General features: G+C 40.7%; 2 protein-coding genes across 3 annotated transcripts in view; one reads left to right on the forward strand and one right to left on the reverse strand.

Annotated features, from left to right (window-relative positions):
• Positions 1 to 60: 60 nt before the first annotated feature.
• Positions 61 to 2,116, forward strand: LOC124073385 (melanin-concentrating hormone receptor 1-like). The gene is made up of 2 exons (XM_046415540.1): positions 61 to 402; positions 656 to 2,116. The coding sequence occupies exons 1-2, from the start codon at positions 336 to 338 to the stop codon at positions 1,684 to 1,686; spliced, it is 1,098 nt and encodes a 365-aa protein (XP_046271496.1). The 5' UTR covers positions 61 to 335; the 3' UTR covers positions 1,687 to 2,116.
• Positions 2,117 to 8,645: 6,529 nt separating this feature from the next.
• The window catches only part of LOC124072817 (ubiquitin carboxyl-terminal hydrolase 43-like), a 58,370-nt gene continuing 43,025 nt past the window's right edge, over positions 8,646 to 23,990 (reverse strand). For both annotated transcript variants that reach the window (XM_046414519.1, XM_046414520.1), the window contains exons 9-16: positions 19,317 to 19,420; positions 16,133 to 16,210; positions 15,903 to 16,032; positions 13,344 to 13,686; positions 12,954 to 13,112; positions 12,219 to 12,392; positions 10,608 to 11,750; positions 8,646 to 10,199 (exon numbers count right to left, since the gene is read on the reverse strand). In XM_046414519.1, coding sequence (XP_046270475.1) covers positions 10,189 to 10,199; positions 10,608 to 11,750; positions 12,219 to 12,392; positions 12,954 to 13,112; positions 13,344 to 13,686; positions 15,903 to 16,032; positions 16,133 to 16,210; positions 19,317 to 19,420 — 2,142 coding nt within the window. In that variant the 3' untranslated portion in view covers positions 8,646 to 10,188. The remainder of the gene's footprint in view (positions 10,200 to 10,607; positions 11,751 to 12,218; positions 12,393 to 12,953; positions 13,113 to 13,343; positions 13,687 to 15,902; positions 16,033 to 16,132; positions 16,211 to 19,316; positions 19,421 to 23,990) is intronic.

The raw sequence follows: 23,990 nt of genomic DNA on the forward strand, positions 1-23,990 counted from the left end.
AAATGTGGGTGTTGTGAGGTTTGAGCGCACTGCCCCTTTGAGTTAAATTACAGAATGACGAGTGTGTGACGTCGGCGCACGTTTTTCTTCTTAGGTGCGTTTTTTAGTTATCGCGTGCATCAATGAAGTCCTGAATAACACGCGTTACATCCCCGTCAAACTCATAAACTAATACTACGAGCATTTTAAAACCCCCAAACCTCTTTATCCTCTTTTGCTGCTGTTCTCCTGATACCCTGTGTCTAATTTGACTTTATTTTATATTTTGTATTATCATTCTTTTATGCTGTACAGCGCAGGCTATTTTAGAGAAAGACAACTAAAAGCTGTTTGGGATGGACTTTGGCTTTATTTCGAATTCATCTTTTTCATCCTTCAGTTCGTCGGAGAATCGAGGAGGAGGTAGGTTGTTTGTTTCTTCTTCTTTTTATAAATGAACTTCTTGAAGTGACACAATATCAGCACTGTGTCAGACATGCAAAATTATCATGAGCAAATTAGAAGAATTTAAGAATGGATCAGTGGTTTTTTTGGGTCAAATCCAGTAGCTTAAACATAAACTGAAACAGAGGATGTTTGTGAAGAAGAATGACAGATAGAAGGATTTACTACTTGTTATAAGTGACTAACAAAGAGTATTCTGTTTGTGTCCCAGAACATGAGCAGTATAACAATGTGCTCATGCCAGGCATCTTTGGTGTCATCTGTGTCTTTGGGATCTTTGGAAACTGCATTGTAATTTACACCATTGTGAAGAAAACCAAGTTCTGGTCCCAACAAACAGTACCAGACATATTTATCTTCAGCTTATCCATCGCAGACCTCCTCTTCCTCCTCGGCATGCCGTTTCTCATCCACCAGCTTGTGGGAAATGGCTCCTGGTGCTTTGGCGGCACCATGTGCACTGTCATCACGGCGCTCGATTCTAACAGCCAGATTGTCAGCACATACATCCTGACTGTGATGACTCTAGATCGCTACCTGGCCACTGTCCATCCCATCCGTTTCAAACATGTTCGAACCCCCTCGGTGGCTGGGGTGGCAGTAGCTCTGGTGTGGGTGTTTTCTCTGGTCTCCATCACTCCGATCTGGATGTACACAGGGCTCATGAGTCTCAAGGATGGCTCAGTGGGCTGTGCCCTCCTGCTGCCCAACCCAGCCACGGATACATATTGGTTCACCCTCTACCAATTCTTCTTGGCTTTTGCTCTGCCTTGGGTGGTCATCTGTGGGGTCTTCTTCAAGATTCTCCAAAACATGTCAGCTACAGTTGGTCCACTGCCTCAGCGCAGCCTGAGGGTGCGGACGAGAAAGGTGACCCGTATGGCAGTGGCCATATGTCTGGCATTCTTCACTTGCTGGGCCCCCTACTACATTTTGCAGTTGGTCCACCTTGGAGTGCAGCGGCCCACCTTTGCCTTTCTGTATGCCTACAACATTGCCATCAGCATGGGCTATGCCAACAGCTGCATTAACCCATTCATATACATTGTATTAAGTGAAACTTTTAAGAGGCAGTTCATTGTAGCCGTTCGGCCATCCCACAGGGGTTTCAGAGTTGCCCCTGCACTGGCTGATGGCAGCATGAGTCTGAGGACAGCACCGGACAGCTTTCATCTATCTCACATACACTCATCAAGGGAACTACTTCAAAACATGCTGCCTGTCACTGTGGCTGTGCACTGAGATGGATATTTATCTGGCCATCCATGAGGACAACGAATCACCACCTACCACCACCCACTCTTATTCCCTCTGCAAACACTTCTGTTTCCACAAAGACATAATGAAGAGGAGGTTACCGTTCCAAATGGGACTCTACTGGACTATAAAGTACATATATGTGCAAAGTGGTGATAGAATCTGTGACATTTCATGTAACATGAGGAGAAGTTATATTTAATCACCCTTCTAGCAAAATGAGAAAAAAGGAACGATAGATGAATTCTTGTGTCTTGTGGTAAACAACATGTTTAGGCTACAGAAAATCAGTCATTGTAGCAAAACAGCAAAGGCAAATTCATAATTAAGCATAATGAGTGACTTAAACCCCCCTGTTGTTTACTGAGTATTAACAGCTTGATTAATCATTATTGTTTGTCTGTATCTTTTTAAAAACAGTTCTGATTTGAAATAGTCAACTGTAGCTCAGCAGTTTAAAAGAGCTAAAAGAAGACCTTATTCCATCAGATGTAACAAAATAAAGGGCTACAAACTAATGATAAATTTGAATCCAGCTCCATTTGTTATTTTCAAATAGCATCAGTCACATGGTTCTGTAAACACTGATCCTGCACCTCAACATATCAGCTTATGTGATTTGAAATATCCTGTAGATATACTTTTTAACAGCATTTGATTGTGTTAGCTGTTATGTTATGTATATATATCATATGTTATGTTGCAGTCGTCGATTAGTGTTGATGGATTACAGAATTGATAGTGCAGTTCAAGTGCGTCTATCATACAGTTTGAAATTGTATCGTGGTTTTGTCCCAGAGAGCCCTGACCGTAACAGCCAGTCATCATCTGAAGAGAAAAACACATTATCTGTGTGGCTCTTTAAATGTTGTAATTAGATCTCTATTGTGGCAGAGAAATTGTATGTTTGATGGGTCATTGCATGCATATATAGCAGGTGTCTCTGTGCGTGTACTGTGACCACAAGATGTACATTTTGGCATGTCTACTGTAACTTGCTGCATGTTGTAACTGTTATATTGTACTCCGGGAGACACAGATTTACACAATACTCAACAATAAAGGACTTATTAATTTTGTTTGGCACGCTCTGTCTTTAGAAGCACATTTACTTTGTGAGATTAAAAAGAAATCCATAAAGGCTTTTGCAAACATTTTTCTTATAATTATATAAGCATACTGTTAATTAAGTGTTCAAATGTCTCCATTCAGTGGGATGCAAAGTCATTTATGAAGTGTGACAGGTGATTCAAACGCTAGGAATCAAAGAACCATTCATTACTTTGAAAAACGATGAATGCGATAAAGCCAGGAGCACCAGGCACTGATGGAGGTAACTGGACATAGACAGGCACCAGAGGAAACATTTCTCTGTCCTGATGCTTTGAGTTAGTCACAGTCTGGAGTCTAAAGTCAGATTTGCTTTTATCATGATTATGATTATTCAGTAAGTGAACATACTGTGTGCATTTAGCTGTGCACTTTTTTTTTTTTAAATTAGACTAGCTAATGAAATAATAGCAGGTGTTTGCTGAACAGCTTGCAGAGGAACTTAATTGAATTTAGAGTGTCATTATTTGTTATACATTGAAGAAATACCTACCAGAAGGGAACAGGATGTGAAGTTAGAGACAAAAGACGTGTCGTATCGGTACCTGTTCTGATAAGATCATGACCAGCCCACGCATGTCACCAGTGTGCCAGACCCCAGTGGTTCTTTCACAATAAGAACCCCTAAATCAACACAAATTATACTGCAGTCACCCGCTTGATAAGAGTTGGTCCCAGGGCCCCCCATCTGATGTGTTTTTCCTCTTTTAGATGTTTTATTACAAAATGTATGAGACACCCATGAATAAAATAGACATACATTCTGCCATTGTGTGAATTATGGATGTAGTTAGAGTGAAAATAAATGATTTCCCTTTTTGCTGAGGACCGCTTAGAAAAAGCCCTGGGAGTGGACAGATCCCACTGTGGTAGCTGAGACAAATGTTCTGTTTACCTGTGCTTTTGACCTCAGAACTGCTCTGTCATGGACGCAAGAGTGCATTCGAAAGTTTAAAGTTAGTTTATCATTAGAGTAGACGTGAAGTCATGTTTCATATATTCTATTTTGATACATTGCAATCACTGACATTTTTCAATGGCTGCAGTGTTTTGCTGTTCATGCATATGAAAAAATAGGAAATAAATGACAGCAGATTTATAAAATACTTGAACTCTATCATCCTCCAAGCTTTTCCACTGAGCAGGCCAAACGGTGCCCCTGAGGAACACAGCCTCAGATACTAAAGATACTAACAGATTCAACGCTGCGTCGGTCATGTCTGGTCTTTAATCTAAAGCATTATTGAATATTTGTATGTGATTTAACAGCGCAGCTATTAAAAAGGCAATCTTGTATTTAATTATTCCCTCCACAAGCGAAACAGATGCAGAACATTTATGTGATACTTTACTCGTTCCTGGCACACGGTTTTGACACAGGTGTGAAAAGAGATTTCCTCCTTTCAGAGTTCACTCATTGTCTTATATTTTGAAGCTTGAACCACTGAGCAGCAAGTCATGAAATATCTCTGAGTTGGGTGTTTATTTTCACAACACATGAAAAGTCATAATAAAAGTGTAAAAGAAATTAAAAAAACAAATTGAGGCACTGATGGATGGACTTAGTTTAAAGTGACTGTGGTTATAAAAGTCAGTTGAACCACTACAAATAGACAGAAATGACAACAAAGAGACACGAACTGACAGCGTTAAGCAGTCGTTTCTGAGAGCAGCAAACCCGCTTCATAAACCAACAAATTCTTTCTTTAGAGAGGTCTGTACGGATTTTAAATTTAGCTTAGAGAAAACTCATCCCAGATGATCAATACAAATTAGCGCTGCACAATTTTCCCCATCACACGCTTTCAAGCCAGAAGAAAAAATGGACACACACATCGTTCCGTAAATGTATATAAAAGAGCTGTGTCATGAATATTAAATAAAAATTTAAATATTTTAGCACTGATGGAACAACAACAAACCTTGAAAATGATGATCTTTGGCATAAGAGATGTTGAGAGATGCTTGCAGAACTTCAGACTTCATTATAAGAAATATTATATTACTGCAGTTCTGTAATATGAAACACAGGAAAATGTCTGCTTTCCCATTGATTTTGAATGATGAAGCCGTTTAGTGATCATGACAACGGCAGCAACGGCCTCAGGAAAACAAAACACCACCGGCCACTGCACCAGCCTCTGCAGGAGAAAAGACAGCAATTACCCTCACATAATGAGCTTGATCCACTGGCTGAGACCAATCTCCGCTTTGGCTGTATTCATGCTGTCTGTTCACAGTGTCCACAGCACAGATTCGTATCTGCGTAGCCATCAATAAACTGACTGTTTTTTTCGCCTCACAAATGATGTGTGGCTATTAAAAAGATGAATAAAATTGACCCCCAATGTCTTGTCCTTGCCAGCTGAAAAGACATTCTTGAATCAAAATGCCTGCAATAAACAGATCTGGGAAGATTCTCAGTCATCCAGGTCATATTCACTCAAAGAGTTAAAGCAAGGCGTCTGGACTTGTGAAGATTGACTTGAAGACGTTTCACCGCTAATCCAAGCAGCTTCATCAGTTCTGAAGAAAGTGTTATGTGGGGAACAAGTATATATACCTCAGTGGGTGTGACTGAGTGAAACTAAAACTTTAGCAGTGAAATGTGTTCAAGTCAGTCTTCACAAGTCCAGATGCCTTGCTTTAACTCTTTGACTGCAATAAACAACTGTATGCATGAATAAACAGGTTTAAAGGAATAGTTTGAATTAAATAAAATAGATGGAAGTAAATCACATAGTAAACTATTTGTTTGTGAGTCATTTGAGCACTGTGGCTCTGAACATCTAAGTTAATAATAAGAGAACAACTACCACCACCCTCTTGGGAACTCATGGACAGTGGACATTAAGATTGTGTCTGCTTTTAAGTGTAGCAGATGAAAATTTTAATCTAAATACAAATCAGTCTGACATGATTGCATTCCCATGACTTTTGGCCCAAAGAACAATTTTGCTGGTCAGGAAATCGCTCGCTTCTCTACCTCTTTCTTGTCATACTTTGAAGATAAAGGCATTTGATTGTATATGGGGATTTCCTTTTTTCTTTTGATGCTTTCTCTTCCTTTTGCTTGTGTCTGTGAAATGTTGTACTGCGAAAACATCAACTGCCAGGGTGTGTTTGGTAAGGTTAGGTGGAGGAAATGTTGTTAATATATGAAAAGTGGACGGTAGGGCAATGCTTTACATTATACCATAAAGACGATGATTAAATGTTACTTGACATTATGAACATATATCAGTGAAGGTAACTCACATTAAAACTAAGATTCTGCACATGTAGCCAGTCAGCAGCTTCGGCCACATCCAGACTGACTGAAACCTCTGTAATGGTGTGTCATGACATGCATTGAATCTGTGCTATTAACAATTTTCAGTGTGGAATCATAGATTGACACGTGAAGAAGTTTAGTCTTCCTCCAGTTTTAATGGCATCAGATGTGGTAGGTGAATTTTCTGTCTACACATCTGGCATGGCTGGATGAAATGGATGAATTAAAGGAAAAGCAGCGGAGAAGGTTGCACTGCTGAGAAATGTACTTTCAGGAAGTCATATTTCAATTGTAGCCTGTGTCATTTTGAAATTCACGTGTACAACCCGACATTCTCCTTCGCAGCCCATACTGTGTGTGTGTACCAGTGATAACGAGATTATCCAGAAAGGAAATTTATGCACCAAAGATACTGACTGCTGTTTCCTCCGGTATCAAAGAAAGCATTAGAGGCTGCAGCGCACCTCTTCTCTGTTAGCCTCCAGTTTTCGGTAAGGTTCTGTGGAAGCTGTGAAAACATTTTCTAATATTGTACCTTTGATTAGCAGCTCCGTCCACTGTCCTGCTGCCAGCCTGCTCCTCCTGCTGCAGCTTTGGGAATATAACGATAAAGCACAAACTCTGTGTTTACTTTCGTAATCAAAACAAATTTTGCGCCATGTTGGAACAACATATGGAACAAAGGACATTAGGCTGTCTATGTGTGTTGATATTGTTGCTAACCCCTGATATATGTACATTCCAAGATGTAAACACAGTAACTGGATAACTACTGTGTAATAAAGATCAGCACCTAGCCGCTCACACCTACACATTAACAGGACCTCTGTTTAACTGTTCAACACCCTCTTATTTAATTAAAAGATAAGCAACAAAATACATAACAAATGTATACAGAGTCCCTGATTGGCTCCATCAGTGCTGTAATGGTTGACATTATTGTGCCACAAGCTTCTTATAAGCGTCACGGTTTGAAACATTGGATCAATAAGCCAATATACGTTCAGTGTAGCTGCCTCCGCTAACACACCGATTATCTGGGCCTTTCATTTACATAAAGAATATGCATTAACCTACAGATCATTGTGCATTACATAGTGTGGACTGTTTTCACATCACAATGGTGATCACATCAGTGAGTTCAGATAACTGAGGTTTGCTGATGAAGGTTGCCGTGGAGGCTGAGATGCGTGGTGAAAAGCATATTATAGCTGCCAGTGAGTGAAAGAAGGCTATGATTTGACAATGAGCGCATATGCTGATCAGACGCAACATTAAAACTACAAGCTTAATATTTTGTAGGTTCTCCTTGTCCTCCCAAAACAGCTCTGACCCGTCAGTGGTGGGGCCTCCAGGTGGGAGGAGGGATTTAGGTGGGTGTCATCCACATGATTGCCAGAACCCAAAAGGTTTCCTCGCAGAACATTGCATTGTATTATTAATTTCACCTGTCAGTGGTTTTAATGTTGATCAGTGTAACACATTAAACAATGAATAGTTCATCTTTATGGAAACGTTCAACGTCATACCTCCGGACAATTTGCTCATTTATCCTGATGGTGGTGCTGTCCAGCATGACCTATGGAGCTCGTGTACTTGCCAACAGGTCTCTGTCTCTGCCTCTGAAAAGAACTGGAAATGGGAGTGACACATGAAATAAACTGACCAGAGACATTTTAGTCATCTAATTACATTCATATGCATCAGGATGACCTCACAAGCCAAATCAAAATTACAATAATAAATAAAGGTCACACTTTATGCAAATGGTTTGTAAATTGAATATCATGCATATAATTTATATACACACTGAGAACACACTGCATAGATCATAGAAACCAGGTTTTGATAGTTATGAATATTGGACACAGTCTGTATGCTTCTGAGCACTGTGGCCTCAAAGCAGTAAGGCTGCTGTGTGGAGGTGGCCTGCTCTTTCCTGTGTCTGCGTGGGCTTCCTCTGGGTGCTCTGGCTTCCTCACACAGTCCAAAGACTTTCAAGTGGAAAAGGTGGAAACTCTCGGTCTTTGTTGCACATTGTCTCACATTGGCCAACACACTGTGATTATAACCAGCGGATGCTTTTAAATGAATCTTGTTGCCTCCTAGTCTTTTGTTAACCAATGACACCAACCTTTAAATAAAAACTTTCAGTAAAACGAAAGCTTTTAGATTTTTTTTAATAGCATCTTTTGTGAGTTAGATAAAGCCATTCTATAACATCTATTTTTTTTTGTTCAGCCCCTGTGTGGTGCTAAACATTGAGGATCCATCCTCTGACCCCCAGCAGTTTCCTTTCTTTGCCTACCACACACTCTATTCATTCAAAACACCATGGCTACATATCAAGCTCTGGCCTCATTTGACTGTGTTTCTTGGAAACACGCCTTCATAATAGCTCTATTCTAGCTGTACATTTGCTTGACCCTATCAGAGTACGTTATTCACTGAGGAGACGCAGCCTCGACTTCTAAAAAAAACACACACAACTGATTCAGAACTGAGAATGATGAGATACACAGACTGAAATTTTGCTCATACATCATGCAGCTACAATGAATTCATTTGTGAGAAAAGTTGTGTTTAATTTGCAATCCATAAAACTTGCAGCACATCAAGCAGACATTATAGACAGTCCAGGACAGGGACCTTCGTGTGTCGTCTCCAATTCACATTAATCCGACTTTAAAGAGTAACCTGAAACATACAGTTTTAATCTGGTACTTAAATTACATAATTACACATCAGGTACAAAATGTAGACTTTTAAAAAAGTTAATAATAAAATATATTTCCCAAATAATGTCTCAGAAACATCCTTCATTCACTATCATTTCATTTTGGTAAAGTGTTGTTAAACAGTGATGCTGAATGGCACAACATGAAATGTGAATACGCTAACGATCTAGGCTCGCATTTTTACATTCCCCAGCAAACCCCAGTGACAGATTTACAACACATAAGTAAACAAAAGAGCCTTGAACAGACACAGAAATTGTGGTTACAACTGAAGACTGTGAAAACATTAAACAGGCGTTGGGAGCATCATGACCTGCTCCACCGTCTGTGGTGGCTACATGATAACAGCTGATGAATGTGACGAAGCACAGATTACCGTTTGGACTCATCACATCTCCCCTGGCTGCAGGGGAAAGAATAAATGTGGGTGGTGTTCAGTTCAAAAAGCGTGAATCCTCTGTTCACGAGAGAACTGAGAGAACTGCCTCAAACTGAGCCTTGCTTCGAATGGGCAACAATTAAAACCCAACTCCAGTGGAACAGATAAAAATTCACATTGTCGCTAAGCAGAGGTGCTAATACAGAAGTGCTCTTTTATTGCTCTGCAAGCTTCAGGGGTGGGCAATAGATTTCTTAGTCAGAACAAATAAAAATCCACAAACCTCTCCCATGGTTTAGCAGTCTGATGTGTTACAAGTCGTAGACTGTTTTCTGAATTATTGCCTGAAACACAGAAATAAATCTCTGCTTGCTGCCAGTATGATTCAATTTAATTGTTCCTGCAATAACAATTTAACTTGCAATGTAAGCCCTGCCCATGCAGCAAAATATGGAAATTTGATTTAAAGAAAGCACACTGGTAATATAACATGAAAATTATGTTGTAGCAGTTCATTTACAATGCAGATGTTAGTACTTTTTGCAATTTTTAACAATCTGACATGTTAAATGTGTCATAATCCATTATCTGTAAACTGTATGAGCTGAATGGATTCCAATGCATAACAAACATGTTCAGGTTGATTTCCTGCCTTCTGAACAGATGTTGGTTTTCTCAAAGTATAATGGGCTAAAAACATTCCAATTCACCTAACCAACTTTTCAAATGTTGGTCAAAATAAATCCATGTATTAACAGCACACTGCTTTTAAAACAAAATAAGGGAAAACAAATCTTACAGCGGTTTTTCTCCTCAGTTAACTCAGCTCTGCATAGATTTAGTTTAAGACACACACAGGTAAGAACTTATAACAGTACTATGAAGGGGAGCGAGAAGATAGACTTTATTTCCAGCGATGCCTCCTGCTGGGAGCTTCTCTGGGCGCCGTGTTTAGGAATCAGTAGAGAGGTCCAAGTGTTCAACAGTCACAGAGGCACTTAAAATGGAAACACAAAGCCATCAGTCACATGGTAAACAGTCACTGAAGTAGGATTAAAATGATCATATTTAAACACACTTAGCTTTACACTTAGGATAATTGAAAACTGAGGCTGCATTTGTTGCAATTTAAAGCATTCAGGTTATTCTGTCAGATAAGCTTCCAAATCAAATTCTGCTTCCGTCGTAAATGTTACTTTGATTACCATAGTGACAAATTTATGATTTTTGCACAAGGCTGGTGTTCTATAACTACTGGCGCCAGAAGCAAAACCTCAACCCTCCGCTCTAATTTTGTTCCATTTGTGCTGGACACAGGGTAAACCTCAATGGCTCTTATAATTTTGTATCTATGGTAAAAGTAGTTTATCCTTGCCTGTGGACTCAGCGACAGGTCTGTGCCTACCCAGTGAGGTGGTGCTGTAACGAGTCCGCTGCAGGGTGGAGTAGCCGGGCTTGTCCGACAGCAGGATGCGGTGGGCTGGAGGTGCCACTACATCGCCGTTCCTCTGCAGGGAGGCACACCTGCGGAACGTCACATCCAGCTTGGTCTGGATGTTACTAGAGCTGTGAGCACGCTTAATGTCTACTGGGTCGTGAATCCCAGCCTGTCCGTTCACTAGGTGTACTTTGCAGTTATGGGCGTCACAGCTTGGGGTGACATTGGCCTTCCTCCCTTCTTGTGCCACTGTGGTCAGAGTTCCATTGGAGAGTGACAGTTTGGCTAAATTACTGCTTGCAAGCTTTCCCAGTTGTCCGTGGCCGTTCAGACGCCTGTCTTGTCCCTTGATTGGTGAGCCAGGCATGTCTTTCTTCATGAAGCCTGGTTTGAAAAAAGACAAGAGGCTGTCGTGGCTGCGGCCCTCCTGCGCCCTCTGCCCTCTCCTTTCATCAGGCTGAAGGACCATCTGTAGCAAGTCTTTTTGTGCCCTGTATGTCACCCCGGTTTGGACCTTGTTCTTTCTCAGTGTGGAATCTCTGCTTGGGGGTGCACTGTGGCTGATATGACCCATTAGAATGGCTCCTTTCTGAAGTTGAATCTGGAGGTCCAGGGGGCTGCCCTGGTCCTGCTTTACTTTCTTAGATGACCTCTGCCTCAGAGACCCATAATCTCTAGCTTTGACACTGCTGTTGTTACAGACTCCATGGTTGATGATTCTTTCCACACAAGGTCTGCTCTGTCCAGCTGGTAGTTTAGGGGAGTAGCATGTGTCGGAGCTGGGTCTCTCTGTACAACTAAGACTGCTACCACTAGGCGAGCTGCAGTCATGTCCTACTTCAAATGATTTTGCCTGGCCATTCCTTTGTGGTGGGGTGGCCACCAGTGTGATGATAGGGTCTTTGGTACATCGTGGCCGACGCCCAGACTCCAGGTACTCCACCAGCTCTCCAGGCTGGGTCTGAACTGGGTGTTTAATGCGGTCCTTGGAGGCAAAAGACCACCGCAGTGGCAGAACTTTGCTCAGAGCCTCCTTGGATTTAGTTGGTGATCTCATGCTGACACTCCTGCCTTGGGTCCCACGGACAAATGGCTTTGCTTCAAACCCATCTAGAGGAAAAGACACGGTATGTTACCACCATCTACCTACTACTACTTTGCTTAATAACATGTATGTGTATAACATGTAACATATACAAGCATGAAAATGATCTAAATTAAATTTTCAGGAAGAAATCTTTAATTCACTTTGAAGCAAAAACATCTCCAAACTGGTCTTGGTTTTGGTCTGGTTTTCATCGATACTGGTGGGGTCTGCCATTCCTGCTCTGAATTGAAATTGTTTTCACATGTAGGATAGATTCACAGGGTTGGATGCAGCATGTAAGAGGAGAGTTAATGTTCACAATTTTACCTCACAGATATTGGCCTCATTGTTTATCGTTTAGCTGCATCACAGCTGTGGCTTTAATTTTGAAGTATATTATTTTACACACATTATTTTCAGTGTTTTCTTTAGGGAGGAGTGTAAAAGCAATGAAATCATATTATACTGTTCATGCTACTCTAGATACCTACTTGTTTCTACTGTTTTTAGGGGTTCCTCCCCAAACACTGGCAGCTCAGGAGACTCTGGGGCCTGTATAGGCCCTTGAGGTCCAGGGATGGGTCCTCCTGAGACTACGCTGTCCTTGTTACTGTCCCCCGCCAGCCGAACCAGCCAGTGGTCAGAAGTGGATGAGCTGGTGGACCCTGCATAAAGAAGGAAAAGAGATCAGAGCTGGTGTTTTTGTTGCACTTCTGTTCAAAAACAAGCCAAGGTCAGTCATAGAACATGTACATCTACTGTTCCCACAAATGTCGTGGTCAGAGAGAAGAAACAATTCTGAAAACTGAATGTGATCACAGGGCACCATCCATTAGCCATCCATCTGATCTGTGAATACCCTTATTATGCTGAAACCACAAAGATGAATGCTACTGTGACTCCAGGAAATGGAGACATTTGCTGAGAACAGGTCAGCTTTTCTCTGCAACCACTGGGAACCCTCACAAATGGGCTAAAAAACAGAGATTATATCAAAAATGCACACTGAGGCTGCTGTGGTACATTAATCGATTCCAACAGGCTGAAATTGCAGAGGGAAAATGGCAGAATTTGCAGGCCACACTGTTGAATGATGAAAAAAAATATAGTATGTATAGTATGTATTATGACATGTAATCATGCTCCAACCTTCATATTTTTCTATATTTTACCAAAAGGATGTAAAGCAGGTTCCACTGAGTGACAGGGAATTTGAAAGGGCTAACCAGTGACTGAGGAACTGGCAGACCAAGGTGGGATGGTGTTTCTCCTCTGGTAGAAGAGGATGTAGGCTCCACGTGTGCACACCTCCGCCTCTGGAACTGGCTCGGCACTGCTGTCATCATAACTGTACCACTGACCGTCCACAGAGTTCCTACAGAAGGCTGCAATCACAAAAATGACAGAAAGAGAAAACTTACACTGGTGGCTGTTGAAAGGACAGAAATCTTTTCCTTGATCTCATTTCTATCTTATTAATTTGTTGTTATTGGTTGTATTTGGTTTTATCGTGATTTATCTTTCACACATTTGTTTAAAGAGTGATACATACACAAAGTAACTGCTCTTATTATTACTAGAAGTGCCTTTCCTCAGAAGGTATACGTTATTCAGACCTGTGTAATGTCCACCGTGCATTCCTCCGTGGTGGTTGCACACAGCATACAAATCGTACAGGAAGTCGGGAGGGACCAGATCAGGTCGCCTGGACGCTTTCCAGCCAGGCTGGAGAGGAGGCGGGTGGGTGCCGTGGTTGCGGTTCACCATGTGAGGTGCCATGTCCAGGCCCGCCAGGGGGAAGTGCACGAATGTGGTGAGCTTGTTCCTCCGCTCTCCCACCTGTCTGAAGCGCTTCAGGTGGAGGATGAGGATATCTGGAAGCGTCCACAGACTCATCTTCACCATGCCCTGCTGCAGCTGCTTGCAGTGAGGACACTTCCAGGCATCATCTGGGGCAAGCTGGTGGGGGAGAGGCAAGGAAGGAAGAAGATGAAATAGACACAAAATGCACTGAACAGAACCGTCTCACTGTTTATCAACCTGCAAGAGCACCAAAAGCCACCCTTCTATACTACCTTATCCTAGTAAATCATCATCTGAACCCCCTTGGTGTTACTCACTTAATCATATTCTTCAAAATGATGTATGACTGAAACCTCTTTACAGACCAAATCATCTTGACTCAATACAGGAAGTACATTTAGAAGCTGTTGCCATGGCTACTTTTGGCTTACTTTTGTTCACTTTTCCTACCTTCATGTAACTACCACCTTGAAAACTGAACAGTGATGATTCACTGTATTCAACAAGGTTGCGCATTTAAAGTTTACAATGAGGATGATTCTCTTGCTCTTGGCAAACATCTTGTTCTTCTTTCAGAGTGGCAGTAGTAAACTGCCATGCTAATTGAGTGTGTTTAATTTTATTATATTGAGTTTGCATGTGTGTCAGAATACAGGTGAGCTGTGGATTCAAAAATTCAAAGAAGACAATAATGATAACAACATGTTTTCATCTTTGACGGCTTAGCGTGTGAGTCACCGATGTTTGCACATCAGGGCTGAAAGGCAGTTAGCTGGCCCGTTCAGAGCGACAGGCGAGCCTTGACATCATGCAGACTGACAGCAGCACCGCATGTGTGCCTGCAGCACCACTGGGTGGTGACACAAGGTAACATCAGGACCAACAGTCAGTGCAACAGCAGTCGCTCTGTACTGAGCAAACAAAATACAGGCAGTGACCACATCTGTCAAATTTGTCAACTGTTTTCTCACTCTCAGACTCCACCTTAAGTTTGTTTAAGTACACTGCATCCTGCACGTTTCAGACCAATTTAAAAACGATTACATTTAGGTTCAAAAGTAATAAAGCACAAAATTACTGTAAATTAGATTTGAAGTGCATATGCAAAAACAACAACAAAATATAAATCACTCATTAGGCCTTACATCACTGAGCACCTTGTTTAATTCCTTGTTGGGAGAGTCCTGGTACAAGACCTGTTGAATTGTTTTGGTGACATTGGTTGATTTTGGATGTCAGATTAACTGCTCAGCTGAGCTGCAAGTCAGGAAAGAGAAGTGCACGAACTGTAATTTGCTCTCGGTGATCATGTACACATTGTTGCTTTTTTTGTTGACAATGACATGAGGCTAAATCATTAGCCACATCTTAATTTTTCTTCACTTCAGAAGTACTTTCTATTAGGAACATATGAATGAATATCTGGGCAACATATTTTAGACAGAACCTGAAATAAACAAACAGTAACGGTTTCTGCTAAACTGACCTAAAAAATATTAATATAACTCACTAAACTCTTTTTAGAAAGTGTCATGAAGCAATCTTTGCTGTGATTTAGCACGATATAAATAAATTCAACTGAAGTGAATTTACTGATTGTTGAAGAGCCGAACCAAATGGATGGTTTTACATGACAACTGCAGGTGATGAATCAACATGATGGCAACTGCCTACTCAAAATCTGTCAAACTGTCTTTTACTGGCCCCTGTAAAGCCTGAGGAGAGTGTGTACAAACACAGTCCTTATTTATCCTGGTTGTTTTTGTCTTCATCAGTCAAATGAGGCTCCTGTTATATATGGTCCACTTGTGGACCATATATAACTTCTACTTATCCACACAAATACTTATTTTATCCATTGACACTTTTTTCCCTTTCTTAATCTATTTATTATTTCTCACCAAAGCCATTGGGTGAATCCTTTAAGCTGATCTAAAACTTAGACTCTTAAAAACACCTAAAACACATTATAAAAGTGTTTTGTTCTTGCAGTTTTCCTCTTGGTCTCCTCTTTCACTATCACATGTTGTTGTCTTTAAAGCCACCAACTGTTCATATGCATGACTGCCCCCTGTAGTGCACAGAAATGTGTGCGAGTGTGCCTTTCATAGAAACAAAAAGACAGAGCACCTTAAATAATTCCTCATTCTAAATTTATTTCACACTATTCCTGTTAAGAAATATGTTCTGGCAGAGACATCAAAATAAAACGTACTATCGATAACAATATCTGCTGCAGAACTGCAAAAACTGCTGCCACTATAAACATGTTTTTTCGTAGTGTTAGTCACAGTGGTACAAGAACAATCTTGTCAGGACTCTTAATAGAGCCACTGGGTGTTGCAGGTATGAAATGATAACAGGCTTACTACCTGTTCCTCTTTGGTGTAGAGCTGGAAGCACTCGTCCAAGGTGCAGCTGTACTGTTGGACGTGCTGCTGCTGCTGATTCCTCACGCTGTCTGCATCTTTCACCACCTCCTCCTGAATGTTTCCAAACAGGCTGTGTCCCAGGACACAAACAGGTTACATAAAACAGACAGGATAATAGAGAAGAGGTACAGGGTAAAAAGGTGTTGGTCTGTCATAGAAAATAAACTGACCAGTCTTTGATTCTGTGCTCCCACTCGATGATGAGCTTCACATGTGGAGGTCCTCCTGAGCCACAGAGCTTCAGAGCTCTAAAATACATAGAAGGAGAAATTCCACCAGGTGTGGGGGGATGGGTTACCTGCACAAAGTTCCTTTACTGGTCTAACATCACCTGTTCACTTCTGCCATACTTTGCATTTATATTTACAGTGAATAAACTGTTCCCACCTTATTACTACACGTTGAGTGCACTTGTATTGAGGCATTTTAACCACTAGGTGTCAGCATTACAACAGCACAACATTGGTTGATACATGCATGTTGTTTGTATCTTAACTTGTGTGAAAAAGTGACTGGGGGATTTAGTTGTGGACGTTCCATGTAAATATAAGTTACAGAACAACAGAAATGTGTAAGCAGTTCACAGCTGAGCTTCAACACATCAACAATAAACTGATTTTCTAACAGGGATCTCAAATGCATCTCATGATCTTGTTCAGGTCACACTGTGATAAGTGGTTGAAAAACTAACTTGGGGATCTTGAAGTGAGATTATTTTTTTACAAACTGATTTTGAAGGTCAAGAATGAGCCGTCAGTCACATCAGGTGTAATCTTTTTGAACTTTAGTATTCACGGAGCTGTGCTGTGACACTTTTCACCCGACTTGTAGAGAACAAGCATCTACAGCCATGCCAGCTGCCCCGCAAAGTGCAGGCTGCTGAGGCACAGCAGTGCTCTGAGCTAAATTTTAATTTGGACTAATTTGTGATTTTTTTGTTTTGCTTATGTGAAGTTTATATAATATTGGTCAATACATATTTCTGAGATGAAAATAACTAATGCTAACATTCCGATATTTATCAGGAATAATCTTTACAGTGTTTTCCATCACAGTCCAGCTTGTTAGCTTGCTAACGTTTGTTAATTAGCACTAAAAAATGAAGTACAGCTGAGGTTGATGGGAATATCATTAGATTTGCAGCTATGGGATCGTAAACCAAAGTGTTGGACAAATTAACTTGATAATTCATGAGAAGAAAAACTGGGATCACCAAAGTTAGAAAAATTCAAACATCTCTATGCTTGTGTCACTGCAATCCATCAAAACAAGAGATTTCACAAAAAAATTAAAGCTGATCTCATGGTGGCACTAGACAAATAGTTGAGACCACCAAAGACATTATAATTCATCCTCTGGACTGTATGTATAAAAATGTCATAGTGATCCTTCCAGTAGTGGATTTCAGTCTGGACCAAAGTGGTGTTGGTCAGTCCACCAACACAGACACACAGAGCCATCCACTGAGCTAGGACTCGGCATGGTTAAAAATGAGCAAGCCATTTCAAGTCAATTGATAAGTACACACTAGAGATGGTATGTCCGCTGGCACAAGAAACAGTACGTATATGACATGCCACAGAAACAGTTTACAGAGGCTGATGGGAGTGAACAGCAGAATAAAACATTTGCAGTGTTCCTTCTTATACTGTCTGATGGGGGTTGACTTGGGAACCGAGCATAGTTCTGAATCATTAGAGTTCAAACGCTATCATTACGTTAGTTTCTAGGATACAGTGTGCTGCACATTTGCGTTTCAAAAGATTTCTACAGCATTTGCCCCATCAGCACCATTCACTGAATGAATAAACTGTTCTTTCAAGACCTTGCCAAAAGGCCCCTTTGAATCAACAAATTCACTTCGGCAAGAAAAAGCCATCAGACATGCATTTGTGAAAGGAGATAATATGTCTGCACATTTCAGTCAGCACTTTAAAATCAGGTCTAATCTTTACTGTTGCATGATATACATGATATGAAAACTAAAAATTAAACATCAGCTTCAGAACATAATAGAGAGTGCCAATCATCAAAAACTGCTGGACATGGAGGCCCCTGAAAAAATGGCAGCAAATCCATCCATCCATTTTCTATACCCGGAGCCTGACTTCGGGCGAGAGGCGGGGTTCACCCTGGACTGTCGGCAGTCAATCACAGGGCGAATACACAAAGAGTAGCAAGTTAACCTAATGTGCATGTCTTTGGGATTGTGGGAGGAAGCCGGAGTACCCGGAGAAAACCCATACAGGCACAGGGAGAACATGCAAACTCCACATAGAAGGGTCCAGACCGGGATTCAAACCCTCTTGCTATGAGGCAACAGCGCTAACCACTGCGCCACCGTGCCGCCTAATGACAGCATATGTAGCTCCAAAGCTTCAGCATTAATAGGGATTTCACAGATGCACATGTTAAGCAGGAACAACCTGTACCATATTCACTATCTTACAACCAATTCCAAAAAGGTTGGGACACTGTAAAATGTAAATAAAAACCGATTACAGTCATTTGGAAACGAACTGTGTTTACCAACAGCCCATGCAGTAATATCCTTTGGGTACTTTGTGTGACAAAGTGGTGAACCTCATATGTACCCATCTTTGTTTATGAAAGACTGAACCTTTCGAGGAAGCTCCTTTCACACCTGAATATGATGCTGTCAGCTACGAATGAACCTGAAATGTACAAGACTGGAGTTTTTTGAGTAGTACACAACTTTACCAGTCTGGTGTTGCTCCTATTCCAACTTGTTTGGCATTTGTTGCTGGCATCAAGTGACCAAAGATCAATTAAGGTGATGAGGAAAAATAAAATAATGATCACATAATATTTTGTTTACGGTTTACACAGTGTCCCAACTTTTTTGGAATCTGAGTTGTATAACAAAATAACGCATTCAGAATAATGTAATAATCCTCTTGCTTAATAAGAGAGTGTAGTGCTCGAACAGCTAGTCTGCTAGTCTGCTCGCTTAAACGATAACTGTCACTTTGGACTGTGTGTTGTCAGGGCTTGCACCTGCAGAAATGCTCTAGAAATGTGTCCAAAAATATTCCTGTCAGACACACTTGCTCCAGAGCATACGGGACATTTAATTGCATGGATGGTTACCTCTTAAACTGTGCAGAACAAATGTCAGTAAACGTTAAGAAAAGCCACTTATATGTACGGTGAGCTATGGAGATGGAAAGGAAAAATCAATGGACACAGTAAGAACAGCAGCGCTTGTTTCAGTGTTTATGGAGGTCATAAGAACTCACGTGATTGGCTGAGAGTGTGTGTGTGTGTGTGTGTGTGTGTGTGAACGCTCCACCACAGTTAACTTGATGTTTCATGTATCTTGGACACCCTCACCTGTCGACAGCAGGGTGGTAAAGTGGCCGCCCGTCCTGAGGTGACAGGTAGCTGTAAAACGCTGATCCTCCCACCACACGGACATTGAACAGCACTCTGGTATTCTAAAAGAGAGGCACAAGAAAAACTCAGTCAAGCCATGGACATAGCATCAGGGTATTTGTACGTTTTTCATACCAAGACTATAAACAACGGTGTTAACTTTCAGTGCTTTCAGTGCTCTACACATCCCGTCCTCTTCTCAAATACTGTTCTAAAGTTCTCAAACTCAAGTTCTAAACTTTGTAGATCACACTTTTATTTTGTTGATCACACTTGTACTACTAATTAAACAACGATGAATCCCGAAAGGTGCTTACACCCCACAGATCTTCAACTTAACTGGTCTGACATATAGTACCCACACTTTCACAATGTATTATCTCAACTATTGAATGGCCATTCGTGGTCCCCAGACTTTTTTGTTAGCTCTACCACCACAAGGCATCAAACGTTTGTGGTTTTTAGTTTAATGTTTCAAGATCAATTTGATTTACTGTCACGAGCATTCATGTTCCTCTCAGGATCAATCATAATCACTTTGTTTATCCACAAACTTTTTATCCAGATCAAAATTTCAGTTTATCCAGCACTTTGATGACCAAATTCCTGCAAAACAAATTACATCCCCATCAGCCTCAGCTGTACTTTTTGTTTTGTGCCAATTAGCAAATGTCAGCATGTTAACTTGCTATATTAAAATGGCAAACATGGCGAAAATAATACCTGCTTTACATCAGCATGTTAACATTGTCACTGTGAGCCTGTTAGCATGCTAGCATTTAGCTCAAAGCAACACTCTGCTTAAGTACAGCCTCACCGCTGGCATGGCTGTAGGCTCTTAAGTCTTGTTAATGTCTAAAATGAGCACAGCCACCACACACTGATTCACCACCATTATGAGAAATGTTGATGCTAGCAGTTTTGTGGTGTTATTCGCCCATCATGGTTTTGCATAACTATGATGAGATGGTTTCATTATGGCAAAATGAGAACACATAGTTCAGGATTCTGAAAAAGCAGCAGCTTTTACTGCGATCAGACAAAATGACTGCTTAGTTTAGAGACTTCCGACCATAAAAATGTGGGCTGAAATGATTTTATGAATCCAATATGCTTGTGTAAAAGAAGACTGACTACCATGGATAAGTTTCATGTGGTCCGTGTAAGTACAGATTTGTCCCTTTGAATCAAAGTAGAGAATATGCAGTTTTCCACACGGCGATGATGATGAAGATGTTCTGCACAGACACTGGCACATCAGCACAACCGCTGGACTGGGTTCAGCTTCTTTTTTGTTCACTACCATTTTCTTTCTTAAAACAACCTCTGCCTTGTCCTACTTATAGTCAAAAGACAAAACAGGTCGTGTGATTGATTTTCCTGCAGAAAAAATGACTATTTCAAACACATCAACTACTATATGACCCAAAGCTTCAGGATTTCAGTGGAATTCCATTTTGGCAAATTAAGCGTCATTAACATTTCATGATAACAATCAGTGGTAACAACCAATTCTAAAAACTTGTCGAAACTTTTATGTGCCAACATGTTAACTGACAGTCATTTGGCTCTTGGACAGCTGTTCAAATCTATTTTAAAAATGTGAACTGGGAGCGCATATTTTCACCCTTGCATATTTTCATCTACTCTGGGTTATATTTAACGATTTCGATGTGAACAGGCTAAAGCAACAAAAAGATAGTGACAGAACAAAGTGGGCAATCTTGAAGTAGGCCACGACCTGCACCTGACATCTTGAGCTCACAGCAGCTCAGCTAGAATCAACATGCAGCAATAACATGGAGCACAATGTTAAAGATTTTTTTTTTTTTGCACTCAAAGTATTATTTTACAGGAAAAATAATGTCCATAAAACCATAGATAATCAGACTACTTTCTCATATCATTCTCAACTGGACTGGAAAGCCCAAGAAAAAAGAAAGAACACATGAGGTCCCAATATCTTTTTGCCTCCTGTGAAGCATGCTTGTATTACTCTGAAATCTACTTAGATTGGAGGTGCTTTAGGAATGAAGGAGCGCCTTGCAAAAATGAAACTGATCTTCTCTTGTTCTAGTGAAATCTAGCATGTCGCTGCTGGCTGAGCTCAAACACAAATACCCACTCTGAGTCCTACAAGGTACACTCGATCCAGCAGGATCTCTGATGACTTGTAGTACACTAAAGCAGACAACAATATTGATTTGAGCACATGAACCCACTGGAGTTCATAACCCTCAGGGGAGGTAAATAAGAATATTTCTTATTTACTGCCTCACATCTGCAAAGGGAAGCACTATTTTAAGTATTAGTATCACAAGTGCCAGTCAGCTGCTGTCCACCCCTGCCATGTTGTACTGGTTTAATGCTGCAAATGAAGAAATTCACAGGCTATTTTAAGTCTGACTATAGTCTGTAATTCATTTCAAATTTAAGAAGATTACAATTTAGATAATGGATCATAGTTGCAATGGAACACATGCAATGTTTTTCAGTAAGATCACCCACCCCTATGTTCAAGTAACATTTTGTTCTCATGCCTTCATTTCTGTGTGGGCATGTGGAACCATGTAACTAAGACTACCTTCTCTTCAGCGTTTTAGCATCATGTATTTATGCACACTGCAGGCATAAAACTTCCCTGTGGTGCTTTTTCAGAGAACTCATCTACTTTTCTGTGTTTTCATCTTCTGCGTAAAAAAACCTCTAATGCTAGATGACAAATCCAAACTGAAAATAAGTTTTCTTTTCATTACAGACTTGTTTGGGCTTACTGCTAGTTCTAGCGAAAGGCTTGTGTGTACATGTGAAGACCACCCAAGGAGTCATACCAATTCCAGCTTCTCAGGAATAAGGTGTTTTTCACTATTGTTTCAAAAACCAAGGGAAAATTTCTTTAAAATATGATACACACGAGTGCACAAATCGTAAAGGTCTTTACAAAGATACTGACTGCTTCAACAAGAAATGCGGTCTACCCATTTCAGATTGAACCAATCAAGAGCTAACCCTCTCCTCAATAAGCAATTTCATAACAGGCCTGCCAAACTTTCCATTCCTCCACATGTTGAAATGTTCTGCCTGGGATTTTAGTATAAATTAGGCACATAGATTTAAGCAGAGTTTGGATAATTTATTTTTCGGACATCCACTTTGTAATGTTCCCCCTGTGTGGAAGCTGGTCCTGAATGCTAATATTACTGATTGACTGACTGACTATCAGCAGGCACAGCAGTCAGGTTTCAGTCATTTTACACTCTGGTAAGCCAAGCCAAAGCTGTTATCAGTGAAAAACACACCAACACTAGCAGTGACACTCGTAAGTCGTCATCCTAAAATCTTTTGTCTTGTAACGTCGAAAGGAAAACACAATGTTGAAAACTTTGTCATGCTTGTTCAAGTATATTAGCTAGTTAGCTACAGTTATGTTAAGGGGGCTGCTGCTGACGTCTTATCTGGGACATGTAGTTTGAGCATCTTCTAAAGGCTGGAAACATTAAAGTCAGCAGAGATGGCATTGTCATGAAACTCATGAAGCTAATTTAGCTTAACTAGCTATGTGCAGCTATTAAAATCTGTTAACAGGTCTTTTCAGCTAACTAAAATGACAGTTGCCAGCTATAAATGAGAGGTTGCTTTATCTGTCGACTGATAATATCAATGATTTGTTATATCAAAATTTACTAATACTTTCACGGGCTAAACTGCAGGATTATAAACTGCAGCCACCAGCTGAAAATGAAACACTTCAAATGTAGCAACAGTAACTTTAACAGTAACAGTAAACATTTAATCACTGATCAGAGTTTAAGTTTCAGACAAAATCTCTTTGTATAGTGAGATATTTTGCTGTGTGTGTACATATGCATTTGTGTTGGACATGTTTATTTTCCACCCAGTATAGAGGCAGATGAAGAGGATTATGTGAGAGTAACAATGAGTAACATGTGAGAAGAAAGATGAACAAATGAGCATCAGGGATCTGGTCAGGCTCTGAGCAATGTCACCCCTGTCAGCGTGACTGCTGAGCAGAGGAGGAGAAAATCTGTGGAAAGTCATGTCAGCATCCTGTTGGAGGAGTGTATGAGCGTGAGGGCACCACGGACATTGGTGGAGACTTAGTGTTCGCAATGCTTCCCCATGAGAAAGATCCATGGTCTCGCTTTCGATGCTTAATCACTTTTCGTGTGATTAAGCGAGGGTGGCGTGAAATGAGGAATGTTTGTGGCATTGTTTGTGCCTGACAAGGCAAAAGATCTCCAGTTACAACCCATGCAAAGAACACAATCTACCATTATGTTGTTAGAGTATTTTGTGTGTTTCAAGGAATTTTCCACGCTTTAGGCTTGTGCTAATACACTCAGATGTTGTTCTGATTAAATCTCATATCAAATCCAGTTCAGTCTCAACAAAATAACCTTTTCACCAGAAGTCTAGATAGAGATGGTGTGAATGTGTGAAAATGTTTGTCTGTCTGTTAATATAAACACTGTGGGCGAAAATGTAGCCAGCAGTGTACTGCAGCATTTTGTATTCCTAAGGTGTCCTTTAGTGAGCATCAAGCCAGCCACTGCTAAAATGAAGATGTCAAGCGGTGTCAGTAGCAGCAAGAATGGCTGTCAGAGAGGCCGT

Source organism: Scatophagus argus, chromosome 16 (genome assembly GCF_020382885.2).
Source record: "Scatophagus argus isolate fScaArg1 chromosome 16, fScaArg1.pri, whole genome shotgun sequence".
In the NCBI taxonomy this organism is placed as follows: domain Eukaryota; kingdom Metazoa; phylum Chordata; class Actinopteri; family Scatophagidae; genus Scatophagus; species Scatophagus argus.

Excerpts from the sequence above, each read along its gene's own strand:
- LOC124073385 (XM_046415540.1), top strand. The coding sequence starts at position 336 with ATGGACTTTGGCTTTATTTCGAATTCATCTTTTTCATCCTTCAGTTCG. Across the intron at positions 403-655 it reads GTCGGAGAATCGAGGAGGAG|AACATGAGCAGTATAACAAT; the intron begins GTAGGTTGTTTG and ends TTTGTGTCCCAG.